The 14,836-nt window shown below is 39.1% G+C and overlaps 1 protein-coding gene across 1 annotated transcript in view; it reads right to left on the reverse strand.

Moving 5' to 3' along the window:
* Positions 1–9,029: 9,029 nt before the first annotated feature.
* The window catches only part of LOC139713126 (shootin-1-like), a 121,539-nt gene continuing 115,732 nt past the window's right edge, over positions 9,030–14,836 (reverse strand). The window contains exons 13-14 of the mRNA XM_071624880.1: positions 14,734–14,776; positions 9,030–11,150 (exon numbers count right to left, since the gene is read on the reverse strand). Coding sequence (XP_071480981.1) covers positions 10,613–11,150; positions 14,734–14,776 — 581 coding nt within the window. The 3' untranslated portion in view covers positions 9,030–10,612. The remainder of the gene's footprint in view (positions 11,151–14,733; positions 14,777–14,836) is intronic.

The following is a 14,836-nucleotide window of genomic DNA, read 5'->3' on the forward strand; positions in this document are numbered from 1 at the left end:
TGGTACTGGTTGCTCAAGCATGTCTCTCTAAGATGCTCTGTGGATTCTTGGAAACTTGGCACAAGGTGTACAGTTAGAAATATTCCATTTTTAGCACATTTTACCCTTTCATCAGGACGTTGTAAGAAAGTTCTCAGGTAGAATGCCTTGACCCTGGCATTCCAGTACTTGGAATCCACTTTGCATGATTCAATAATGGTTATTTTATCCTCCAGTTGCCGGGAGCAACCATGTCTAATGGAGTTGGGCACGAAATTTGATGTTTTCAGGAATGTGCCACTCAAATATATGTAAACATGGTCTTTTTTATGCTTCGGTTGAACCATGGACCTAATACACATGGACATTCATCGTACCGTTAATTAATTCATGCACCCGTACATCTCAAAAGCGCCACAAAAACATTTTTAGCATGCTTCACTGCTTTGATCCCATGATCATAACCGCCAGCAAGTCAGGAGAAGAACAAGAGGGAGATTCGAGAAATCTAAAACTATATGCGCAGAAGAAAATAACTCACAAAAATCAAGTAAAGTGAATGTGCAGTTGTGGTGTATGTTAGGAAATCATACCTCAAGCAATTTCGCTTGGGAGAAGCAGGACGTTTTTAAAAGAAAGCTATCCTTTTGGCAGAATGATTTCATTTGTGATCTCAATATTTCACTTTTCTCCAGCTTATTCCAGAGCAACAAGGGACGGTAATGGTAGAGAGCAGATAAATCTTGCCATTAGGCAAGGTCTTATGCGTGTGCGAAAATGTGCAAATCAGATATTACCCATCTTTTTGCACAAAATTTGTCATGATCTCAGGTTTGCTGCTCCTCATCATCTGTATCTATTCAAAGACATTTCCGTCTGAAAAAGGCACATCAGCGAAACAAGACTGATATGAGGGAAACGTTCCTTTTGTTAGTGACGATACATGATCACAATCGTTATTGTCCAGACACCTGAATGTACTCATTAAGATGCACATAATCGGGTGTCGGTGACGATCATTACATCAAAGAAAGACTGCCGTGAACAGTCCATGTGCGTATATTAGGTCCATGGTTGAACGAGCCCCCTGTAGAATACAGAAAACAAATTTGATGCTAATGTGGAACGAGCGCCCCTATAGAATACACAAAACAAAGAAGTAAATTGCCAAAAGGACAATAGAGACAGCACTGTACATCAGTGTATCTACACTATCTATGTAGAATATGTGTGGTAAAAAAGTCCTTTGTTATCGAGAAGATATGACTCCTGTGCCGTGATAACTATAATTGCTTTTTGTATTTGGTGCAAGCTTGTAAATGAAAATGCCACTTATATGTAATAAATTGACTTTTATGAAGCCCTGAAAATTCATTGGTTTGACCTTCAAGGAAGTACTTTGAATATTACATACTTTGAATTTATGAAGATGTGTGTAAGAATATACATTGACACCTACACACATTCACACATGCACACCCACCCACCCACACACATATGCACACCAACCTTACGGTTCCGTTTTCCAAACTCCAAGCTTTCCAGTAAAATATATGGTGTAAATTGTATGCTTTTTTTTTTCCACCCCCCCCCCCATCCAGAAACAGTAATTAAATTGGAACCACATATCAGTTTAATAATAGACACGTGTCAGTTAATAGACGTATCAGTTAACAGACGTATCAGTTAATAGTGAGATGTAGTTAAGGATTGGTATTCAGTAATATTTCTAGCATTATAGTAAAATGCTTTATGATATAACGGTGACTTCTTCATTTTTACACCTCATTAGATTTGATATTTAGACAGCAAGTAATGAAAATGTCATGCATGGAGTTTTAAAAACAAAACAAAACTAGAAATGTCGCTATGGCGACTGATGCCTCCGCCATAATGCATGATTCTCCCAATAGGCGTATAGTACAATGTCTTCACAATGTGTGATCCATGACAGTTTCACATAACTGGCAAAATATTGAAATGACAGGTTTGTCAGAAATGTCTTAACTGAGTTTGCTATAATTTTCTAAGAGTGCAGGTACACATATTTGGGGAATTTTGGGGAAGTTTATGCATTGAGTAATTTCCAAGATATGAAGAAAGAGTGTGATGACGGTATAAAATAGATTTTTTTTTTTTTTTTTTTTTTTGGGGGGGGGGCATTGAAATCTGGCCTTTGACCCTTAACCTTTGACCTTTGACCTTCTGGCTGGAAATTTCCCACATAATCTCCATTAGGTAATGCATAGATGCATTAAGTTTTGAAACTAATAATGCAAGCATTGCATATACTTGTATATGAGGGAAATAGTAAAATTTTGAGGAGTTGACCTTGACCTTTGACCCCTGACTATTGACCCATGACCCCTAAATTCCTTAGATAATCCCTGCCAGACAGTACATGCATATGTACCAAGTTCCACGAAGATACATTGAACCATTTGCGAGAAAAGTGATATTGCAATATTTTCACCTAACCTTTGACCTTTTGAACTTTGACCTTATGACATGAATTCATGACACGATTCTCTCTGGAGAATCTTTACGCAGTAGTACATGTCCACACCAAGTTTCAAGAAAATACCTTCGGGCATTGCATAGATATGGGGGAAATTGCAACATTTGTAGCATTTGACCTTGACCTTTTGACCTTTGACCTCTTGCCAATGTCACTAAAATCTACTCAACTAATTGTCCCATCAAACATCATCCTTGGACCAAGTTTGGTGAAAGCTGCTTCATCCAGTTTTGAGTTATCACGTAAACAGACAAATTTTAGGATTTGACCTTGATCTTTGACCTTTGACCTCTGTCCGATTTCACTGAAAAACCAATCAAGTAATTGTCCCATCATACATCATCCTCCAACAAAGTTTGGTGAAATTTGCTCCATCCAGTATTGAGTTATCGCGTAAACGGATACAATTTCATGATTTGACCTTGACCTTTGACCTTTAACCTTTAGCCGATTTCACCCAAAATCTAATCAAATAATTGCCCCATCATACTTCATACTTGCACCAAGTTTGGAAAAATTCCAGTCAATATTACTCAAGTTATCGCGTAAACGAAAGCGGACGGACGTACAGACGTACGGACGTACGGACGGACGGACGGACGGACAACCCGAAAACATAATGCCTCCGGCACCACTTCGTGGCGGAAGCATAACAAAACAACACTCCAAACTATACTGGAAAACATCTTGAGTTGGCAGCTATCTATCTGTCCATATTTCTGTCTACTAACATAGATAGCGACATTTATCTTTTTCCCCCAGTTTGCGAGATACAGTGTATACAGAACCTGTTGCCATGGAAACCTCTCACTCGTGCTCACACTCACTGGATGGTGAGGAAAAATGAGACAAGGATTACACACAGACTACTTTCATTTGCATCGTGTCTTGGCTGACGAAAGACATCGTTCCAATTTGTTTTTTATTGAAAATAACCCTGGTCCCTCAAAAGAGATAACACAGTACTTCCCCCAGAGATTCATTCTACAGTATTTCACAGGAATTCACACATCTCAACTTAGCACGATCATCACCTTTCAGAAGAAATGGGATGGCTACAACCAAACAAAAAATTACCTTTCGAAAGAACATGACCAACATTGAGTCAACGGAAAAAAAAAATGGTCTAATAAAGATACATTGGAATGAAGGATATTAGTGTTTATCTTTGACCATATATTTCATGATCATTTTTGTCAGAGCACAAGTCTAACTCTTTGAATGCCGCCCTGGAAATCCCCTTCTCGCAAATTCTCGGAATGCGAAAAGGAGGATGGATGAAATGATTGGTCGAAAGTCACCGAGTGTGCGCTGGTGTAACATACATAATGGGTGCCAAGGAAGAGTATAGAGGCCCATAACAACATCAAATGTGCAACCAACTACCTGATTTTGCTAACTACTGGTCAGCTTGTACACAGCTGTGTTCATGGAATATACGTGACGTTGGTCCACCGCTGAAAGAATCAAGTGTGCAAACATTGCACCGACAGTTTTCATGTGGTTGTTTACTATGCCTATCTAGTGCTACTAAGGTGCAAAATCAGGAATGAGAAAGAAAAAATTACAGAGTGACATAATCGCCAACAAAAAGTAAACAGCTTTTTTCTCGTTTCTTTTTTTCTATTTCTGTCAACCATACCCATCAAAAGTATGTAGACAGTAAATATGAAATATAAGGGTTGAAAAAAAAGGACACACGTCTCCACAAAACACTGGAATGCTTCGTCATGAGTGTTTATGACCTACAAACTCTTTCAATGACAGGTAGACATGTATTTAGGGATAGGATGTGAGATCTACAATAGCTTTGTAATAGGACAAACACATTTCAAAACACACTAAAATTAGAAAAAGAACAATTCTAAGGAATGCAAATACATATGTAAATTGTTGTTTATAGGCCAATAAGACATAACATGCATACCAATGTGCAAAATACAACTGTAGTGTAAGCAACCCTTACACATTGACTAAGTGAATGTAAACACAAAAGTACATTTGTATCAAACTTCCACAAGTTCTAACATCTCTAAAAGTGGACGACCGAGCAAAATTGCCTCTGTTGACTCATTCAAGCTCATAAACTCATTTGCACTTTTAACTATCACCATGTCATGGCATGATAGCTGGAACTCCCGGAGTCAGAAAACGTTTGTTGCACTCCAAAACATTAAAACCAACAACACTCGATCAGGTCACCATACCACCAGACTACTATCAGAGGTGACCTCTCTTTAAAACATCTAACCAAACAATAACATCAGCTGAATCCATTCAAACTGTGGTAGACATCTTGTTTTGCTTGTGCCTTCTATAGAAGGCATAGAGATAGTACACTCGTCAGCTTTTTAAACAATGTGCTTTTCAAATAACAATCTACTTTAACCAGTCTGAAATGGTCAGATTGTATGTATTGTCCTTTGAACTACGTGAAAAGTCACAAAATCACATACTTGGGGTTGATATGTACAATAGATAAGCACATGATTTCATCACGTGCAAACGTAAAAACTGCAAAGAAAAAAAAGTGATTTTGTTCTAAATGGATATATCTGTTTTTGCTACGAACCAGAAGATTAATGAGAAAATAAGAAAGTGAATGTATAAAAAAGAGGAGTAGCATCATATCGTTTTCAAGGCATAAAATCGTAACAACTGTGCAGCAGCGTCACCAGTTTTGGACCATGGTAACTGTGAGACAAGTCGAAAAACGGTTTCTGTTGTAAATTCTCAGTAATCACTCGACATCATTCAATGCTATGGTAAATCATGCCACATCACATTCCGTATCGTCAGCATGCAGTACGCAGACAAACGCTACATTTTCGCTGGTAGAAAATGGGACAAAGGAGTGGCAACTTGCAGCACCTTATCGAACGATTTGTGTCAGAATTGCATATTTTGTGATGAAAAAAAGACCACGGTGCACAAAACGTTAAAAAAGAGGCAAATTTGTGTTACAAATGCAAATCATACAACATTACTATATCTAAAATATATAAAATGCGTCATTTCAATAAGGTTTGCTTTTTTATATGTGGGTTTACGTGGTGTAACAAAGAGTAACTAGTGCTGTGTTATAAGCTCTTGTAGTTAAAAGAAGAAGACATATTATGCATATATCATTGGATGTTTAGTATACCCTACATGCACCCCAGTCTAGAAATACTTGCAGGTTAAGTGGCAAAAAAAAAAAGAAGAAAAAAAAAAAGATTTAGGCGTGGCTACAATCGAGTTCATTCCTCATTATACCGTCACTCACGAGATAAAAGCTTCTATAATATGCAGTAAATGCAACCTAAATGTAAACATAAGCCGACATCAATAAAGATGTCCAGACATTAAATATTACACCCCATACGAGATGTCACTTTCAGCAACTACAAGCCTTTCATTTTCTTTTCACAAAAACAAAGTACATCTGTAGACTTAGGCAAATGATCGAAGCTATATAGCTAACTGGGGCAGAAAGACCACTAAACAGTGTATCACATAATGTCCTACCTTTAAAAACACTGCACATACAACACAGGCTTTTGGTCATGGCAAGTTTTCACACGTAATAATCTCAATAGCTCGTCATAACTTAAAGACTTCATGAAGCTATAAAGCTAATGAAAGTGCACTAGGAAACGTGAATACACTTGGATGAATCACATGCTGCTATTAACTTGCTGATAAAAGTAGTACTAGTCATTCACTACATTTGGTTTCATCTAAGCCGTCGATCAACCAAATCCAGACCATCATGAAACAGAGACGAAATAAAGTGTCAACATCCATTTTGCCACATCCATTATACAGAAGAATCACCACTGAGGGCAAGCTTTTGGAACAAGCTGTAATGTCAAAAAAAATCTGAAGCATGGTTTCTCCCCACACCATGTACAATTCGGCGATGAGAAAGCAAAGAAAGGATGATAAGATCCCCAGCAAACACTGAAAGTTAACTCCCCTCTTTGGACTTGAGACAACAACAGTATCTTATCTTACTCCCCTGTAAGATATTAAAGATAAGTCTCAATTTATGTTCCATCAGCGATATTTCTCCCTACAGGCTGGCCTGCAAGCCTGGGCATTGTCTCATATAGGTGCTTGTGACTATTTTGGATTGCAATCACTGCACTTACCACAACTGTGACCTAAAATGCTCACCGCTGATTGGATATTTATTGGCTGTCGTCATGACAAAACTGACATCACTGAAGCGTAACTGCAAATTAAACATCTCCCTGGAAACAGGGCCATGTTATTTATCAACAACCATAATGGTGATGTGAGTCAAGATTTAGGGAAAAATGTGGCCGTATAATGTCTTCAACTTCATAATCTAGTGCAACAATGCATTATTTTGGTAATTCGAAAATTGCTTTTTACCAAGCATTTAAAACTTACTGGAATAATCATTGCTCTACTTGGACACTGGCATACTCTGTATAAAAACTTTCGGAACACATCAGTCAATTCTTATCCCTTCATATTTGGAAAAGTTTGAATTGCTGGGAATTTTTACAGACTGTTGCACAACATCAGGTTTGTTGAAACAAAAATGACATAAACTCTTTTATGATAAAGGCTATTAATTTATAATATTCATTACAGTGATAACATTTTTTTTTCTCGCAGGAAAATATATCTAAGTATTCACATAGTCACAAACTAGAGAAAAAACAAGCATATACAAATTCATTTGAATAATGAAAGTTTCTCATTTTGTACAGACAAAAAGTGCACAAGCGTGTAATCATTTAAGTACATATAATACACATTTTCATTTAACAAAGATAACAATTCTATGCATCTTTGTCAATGAAAAAACAAGAGACCCGCGGGTCTAGCGCTCACCTGAGTATCGCAAGTTCACCTTTCACGCAGTCACTAATCTAAATTATTCACAGCTCTACCAAAATTTGACCAGGCATTCTCAAGTAGAAGATGAAAATGTACAATAAGGGCCCAAATTTTTAAAGATTCCTTAATTTGGGGAATTGGGGGCCCCCTGGGGCCCTCTGGGTGGGGCATGGTGCCCATTTTGATAAATTGAGATCCTGACCCCCTAAGGATGCTACCTGCCAAGTTTGACGAAAATCTATCATGAGGTTTTCAGGAAGAAGATGACAATGTATGATTCAGGCCCCCATTTGGACCTTCCTAACCAACCCCCCCCCCCCCCCCACCCCTGCCCCCAAGAGGGGCACCCCTGGATCTCCTATGAACAAACTCGAAACTACAGTCATTAATGTACTCACTCATAGTATTATCTTAGCTGTATAACTTCTGATTCTAGAGAAAATTTTTAACGATTCCTTCATTTGGGGGGTTTGGGCCCCCCTGGGGGCCCCCTGGGTGGGACATGGTGCCCATTTTAACAAATTGAGATCCTAACCCCTTAGGGATGCTACCTGCCAAGTTTGGTGAAAATGGGTCATGGGGTTCTAAAAAAGAAGATAAAAATGTACAATTTAGGCCCCATTAGGACCCCTCCTCACCTCCCTCCCCTGGGTCCCAAGGGGGGCACCCCTGATTCTGCCATGAACAAACTTGAAACTGCAGTCATCAATGTACTAACTCATAGTATTAACTTAGCTCCATCACTTCTGGTTCTAGAGAAGAAGATTTTTAAAGATTCCTTAATTTTGGGGGATTTGGGTCCCCTGGGGGTCCCCTGGGGGCCCCCTGGGTGGGGCATGGTGCCCATTTCAACAAATTGAGTTCCTAACCCCCTAGGGATGCTACCTGCCAAGTTTGGTGAAAATGGGTCATGGGGTTCTCAAGAAGAAGATGAAAATGTACAATTTAGGCCCCATTAGAACCCCTCCCCACCCCCCTCCCCTGGGTCCCAAGGGGGGCATCCCTGATTCTGCCATGAACAAACTTGAAACTACAGTCATCAATGAACTAACTCATAGTATTAACTTAGCTCTATCACTTCTGGTTCTAGAGAAGAAGATTTTTAAAGATTCCTTAATTTTGGGGGGTTTGGGCCCCCCTGGGGGCCCCCTGGGTGGGTCATGGTGCCCATTTTAACAAATTGAGTTCCTAACCCCCTAGGGATGCTACCTGCCAAGTTTGATGAAAATCGGTCTTGGGGTTTTCAAGAAGAAGATGAAAATGTAAAAAGTTTACGCACGACGGACGACGGACGACGGACGACGCACGACGCACGACGCACGACGGACGCCGGACGAAGGGCGATCGCAATAGCTCACTTGAGCCTTTGGCTCAGGTGAGCTAAAAAGAACATTCCACATGTACATCATAATACAGTCACAAATAACCAAATGCACTCACCTACAAACTTCCTCGTGAGCTTGCGCACTCAAATACATCTGAGTGACATCCACTTGAATTAGACAGTAATTTACAATCATTAGTGGCCATGGTACCTGGCTGTTACACTTAAGCACAATATGTCAGATGAACTGACACAATAAAACAACAAAAATTGAAAAACAAAAACACACAAAGAAAAAAAATATAATGAGGAGATCAACTAGACATAGTTGTGACTTGTAGAATCATGGGCTTTATAAACCTTGCTTGCATTTCAGTTGGTTCAAACAAAGCATACACGTGGATTTGCGATTATATATTAGACAGGCCATACACATAATATACACATAGGATACCCTGAGAATACTACTGTCTATTTCTTTAAAACATTCTTAGTGTTCATCATTCATAACACATCATTTAAATACTTTAAAAAGAAAAAGCTTCAAAGGCTGACCTACTGCTTTCTAAATATTCTTTACACATGTGAGCAGATTTCTTAGTATAAAAATGGTCAATTATTTACACAGGTTATTTTCCTTTTTGATATTTGGTTTCGTAATGCTAATCCCTTTCAAAGAACCAAAGTAATGGCTCTTTTCCCAATCACTGAGAATATACAATTTACTGTCAAATTTTTTAAAATGGTAAAAATTATACATGTCAGGGCCCTCCAGAAAAAGAAAACAAAAACATAGCAATCTATTGAAAATAAAAAATGGGTATATGAAAATTAAGATCGATTGCTATGCTAAATTCAATATTGCAGGGCCACATGTATGGATAGTAAAGGCATTGTTAACATTGCTTTCCTTAGAGCTGAATGATCCTGGATGCTACCGGTGTCTCAGATATTGTGTTCAGGAGGGGCGGTCATCAGATATGGATCTTCAATTGAATCGACCTCCATTCGCAGCCTGCCGTGGTACATTAATAAGCCAGGACTAGTGCAGGCCTGCTAAAACAGAATTGCTGGTCAGCGAATACATGCACCGAAGCGTATGCTCACGACAAAAGGCTAGTTACAAATATGAAATCAAATTTCAGACTCTATTTTTTTTTTACAGCAAGACATTCCTCACTAAACAAGATGGGTAAAAAAATGTGGGTCTTGAATACTATAGCAACGATCGCATAACTACAAAAACAATGCATAATCCAAAATGCTGCCATAATCCACAATACCTATTTTACTTATATGCTAGTGAATGCATATCAAACATTTGAAGGGTCAGTACATATCTCAAATATCTGGCCCTAGTGAGGTCAAAACCTACAGAGAAGACATCTTTTAATACTGCAGAAAATTAAGCATTCTGACAACGCATATTTTGGGGGAAAGTACAGAGCCTACACACAATCGCAAGCTGAATTTAAAAACTCTGCTCCATCTAAATCCCTGTAGTAAAAATACCATCTCTTGTATATGCCATATATTTTGTGAGGTTTTTATTTTTGTGAATTTCACAAGTTGGGTGCTATTCGCAAATTTTGCAACATGCGAAATCATTAACTCTGAACTTGACAATATAAAGTGCGCACATACATATGTCTTTATTCATTACTATACTCCATGATTGCGAATTTAACCAATTGCAAAAAATGTCGGGAAGTCCCGATTCACAAAAAAATTAGACGCGCTAAATATATTGTGTATAGATAATGTCAGATGTTGGGTAGAGAGGCCTAATGGACTAAAATAACATCATTCTCAATTTTCTTTTTGCTACTACGATCAGAGCAATCATAAAAACTTGAAACATCCCGCTTAGAAAATGGTTTCCTTGTACATCCCCTTCCCCCAAAAAAGCAAGAAGAACAAAGAAAAGCATGAAGGTCCTACATGTTGACCTCACTATAGTAAGGCTCTGGTTGTTGCGAGATATCCTGGAGATTGCGCCGTGGTGACACGTGAGGTGCATGTTTCTCGGGTACCTCCGTCACCATGGAGTACTGTCCGGCATCGTTGCCCACCTCAAACTTCCTCTCAATCCGCTGCACCTCCTCCCGGGTCATGTCCAGAGGGATGCGGGGAGGCGGGACGGCCGGGCGGGGCTGATGCTCCTGCGGGGAGGGGATGTCGGCCGTGGCGTACATCCGCTCATCACCACTGTCCTGGAAGGCGGGGTTGTTCTGGATCTCAATCTCCTGGGAGGAGGTGGAGATGATGGAGGAGAGGGTGGAGGAAGGGGTAGACGGGGGACTCAGAGTGCATTCGTGGTGGACCTGGCTGTAAAGCGGCTCAGGGGGCGGGGGCGGGAGGGGCTGGCTGGTCGATGCGGTGATGGGCGTGTGCTGATTGAGTGTCTGAGGAGGCACTTTAGTCCGGCTGGAGGGCATCCCACTGTCCAGGCTAGTACTTGTATTTAGTTTGGTGCTGAAGAGAGAGCAAAATCCAAGCAATCAATTAAAATCATAGACTCTGTAGGGCCTTAGTCTTTCTGGTCATGCTTGGACTTATTTCTTTGGGCCATACATACAAACAATCTACTATGGGATCAACTACAATGTGGTTTTAAGTCCTCTCTGCAGAACTAGGCATGGGCAATGGGGGTAAAGTGTCATTGGTACTTGAACCTGAGAATCATGTTATTCACACTATCAAGTTACAACCAAGGCTCCCGTTTGGTAGGAAAGATGCGTGACTCTTCATCCTTGGGTTCTTGAGTGGCATGATATGACTTTATTTAACCAGCGTATCCTCTTTGGGTATAGCACTGTTTCACCAACAGGCCCTAGCTGCCATTATTATTACCAAAGCATCGCCAGGTATTAGAGTAAACCATTCATACATCTGGGTGTAGGAGGGGCACGGTGGGTAAAAAAAATATATGGAATGACGTACACCCATAATTGAATTTTGCACCCATGATCTGTAGTTCCTGAGTCCAGAGCTTTACCAATCCTCTATACCACAGTGCTGCAAATGTCCCCCTGCGGTAGAAGATGATCCCACAGGGTCCTTTTTTGCCCTGAAAGAAACGACTCCTTGTAGGATTTTAATTTCAGATGGGCCCCTTGAATTAATGATCTGCAAAAATTCCTCTAACAGTGTTGGAGGGTTGTATTTCTTTGTTTCCTATTAATGCAGAGAAGAAAGTAAATGTACACAATGTCTGTAAGGCTACTAGTACACTTAAATCACTTTCACCCAAACTATTCTTCTCAAGACAGATATTATCTTATTGTTAATCAAAACTTGTTAATTGTGATCCGATTCTGTTTCAAATTTATCTTTGAGAAATATCTTTTTTTGGTTTATTTTTTGAGTATGTCAAATTGTTTGAGAATAATAATGAATGAGTGAGGCCATTAGTATGGTGATGGCAGGTTTTCCACCACCCAAGACATTGACATAATGCTGCCAGGATCACTTTCAATAAGAATATTAAATTGTGTGATAATCATTAATGAATCTCACCTCCTCTCTATTCTCTGCATCAGTTATTACCAGCTTCCCCCCCCCCCCCCCCTCCCCAGCAGACATTTTTAGTAAGTGACTTTTGCAACACTATATCAAAGGAACAGTCTCCAAGGATGGAATTTTTCAGTCAGATTTCCAGAAATGCAATGATTTATGCTGGGATGTTGAGAATTTAATGCATGACTCTGTAAGTGAATAATCATTGTGGAAACAAGACTTTAAAAACGTTTGAACTTTTTGTCTCTTTTTTATTCTGAGATTTTCAGCATGACCAGATGAAGCATACAGTTAACATCACTGACAGCTGCCACATAAAGCTTTCCTGTCCAATAAGTTATATTAAAGGCATATTGCAGATATTGGAACCTCTACAGCATTCAATGCCTGCCATAGACTCCATTCACTGGTATTCTTTGCTTTAGACATGACTTAAAAGTTACATCATAATTTCCAAGCCCATGAAGAGCAGATTATTATTATTTTTTTCTTTTTTAGCATCATGGCAGAATTTTGCCTTTCCTCTTTTGCATGAGGCAAGAATTAAAGGTACAAAAAAAAGGAAAAAGAAAGAAAGAAAAGGAGTTGGCTGGTACTTATGTGAATACATTTGACTCTGGCAAGTTTTAAAGCTTATAGATTGGGTGAGCCAAGAGTGAGAAACATCCAATCTTGCAAATTCCCATTCATTGTGGCAGACAATATAGATTTTTTTTTTTTTTTTTTTTGCAAACAGATCAACGGAGGATGACAACACATGATCGAGATGGTGGCACAGAGATGAAAAGAAATACAACGACGGTGAATGCAACACAACTTGGTATATACGGGTGAATATACACGTTACCACGGTGACAAAATGCAGGACTCAAGCATTCATTCGAAATGCAGGCAAGGCAACATTCGCATAGTGCTAGAGGTTTAAAAAAAAAAAACATGAAAAAGCACTGCCATGTTCGCACAAATAAAAAAGAAACTCCAAGCAGTCTTGCATCCGTTTTCTGCTTCATGACAATAGACAGATGCACAGAGGCATATGTATGTGTCGGACGAACACGTTTCACACTCACTGCAAATAAACATCTTGATATGTGGATCTTTGTCATACACAAAACTCTCCTGAAAGTTTGGATTAAACAATGACTTGTTTTGTTTAGTTCTTATTCTGCTTTCAAAGATGATTCATTGATGAAATTTGACTGTTACAAAGAACTTTTTAGACCCAGAGGGGCAATTTCAGCAGCTGATGGACAGCAACTCATAGATTCCCAATCCTGTGGATGTGTGTGCATGTAAACCATTACAGAAATGATTACAAGAATACATTCTCCTCAACAAAACAGTTAATTTTCACTATTCACAAACTCATATCATACTTCACCATAATTACAAATCTTTTTCTGAAACTGCATCAAGATGACCAATAGCAAGCTCTTTCCCAACACATGTAGACCAATTTGCTGCTACGTACATTACACACATACATACACATGCACATACATACATACAATGGCATGCAAACAATTCCTTGCAAGCGGGGGCGACAAACATACAAACTAACAGGCAAAGCAAACTGTGATGAGATGAAGCTACATAGGATATCAAAAGCAAGTAAAGGGTATGGAAACTGATGCAATTTCACAAATGTTCAAGTTTGCTTTGATGAACAGAATTTATAAATGATTAAAGCAACATCACACAGGCAGAAAAGTAGAATTTTCATTTCAAAATATGGACCTGATGATAAAAAATGAAATGATACAGTTTTACAGGCTTTCAAGATAAAACAGTAGCACAAGCATATACAATGCAGATTACATGAAGTAATTTCAGAACATTTTGCTCAATGAATAATGTATATTTTCTGTTACTTGGAGTATATAAGTTGTTAAGCAATTCATGCAAATCAAGCAGGAAATTTTAATGCTTCTGGATTGAATTTGGGAAACCACTGTAATCTGGCAGTTTTCAAAGAGGTACAGAGTTAATTGCATCCTTCTATGACCATTTTCCTTTTGTCTGACGGTAAAAATTGTGAAACATTAATATGAATCTTGGTGTATTCTCCTAAGTTTCTTTACACAGACACTGCTACTACTGACTGTGAAACTCGTATTAAAGAGCAAAATTAATGCTTTTGTATTTCTGTGATATTTTGTGAATATATACGACAGTACTTATTCCATCCACCCGTATCCAGTGGCGGATCCAGGAATTCCATAAAGGGGAGGGGCCTTTACAAGATTAAAGGGGGTGCTCGCCCCCCCCCCCCCCCATTTTTTCCTCCTTTTTATCTATTTTGTTTTGACAAAAAAATAAAAATAAAGAGAGGGCGCGTGCCCGGTGTGCCCCCTCTGGATCCGCCACTGCATATAAGTATTTAAAAAGCAAATCACAGAGGTGTGGGCATTATAATGTGACACATGTACTTGAAAGGAGGCTTAAGGAAGAGGGGGAGATTTTGCTTTGCATGCAGCAGGCTGCGACCATTCTATCACTACATTCCGCAACGTTTCCAACGACAGATCAACGACTCTACCTTGGGGAACGAGGGCTAGGTGTCGGCTTGGCGGGTCTTCCGTCTGTTCACAGAAATAACGGTTAGTATTTTTAACAGATTGAAGATGAAATATAACACACCC

The sequence above is a fragment of the Diadema antillarum genome, unplaced genomic scaffold (assembly GCF_040938485.1).
Source record: "Diadema antillarum isolate AM-2024a unplaced genomic scaffold, OU_Dant_1.0 seq00001907_RagTag, whole genome shotgun sequence".
NCBI classification, from domain to species: Eukaryota; Metazoa; Echinodermata; class Echinoidea; order Diadematoida; family Diadematidae; genus Diadema; species Diadema antillarum.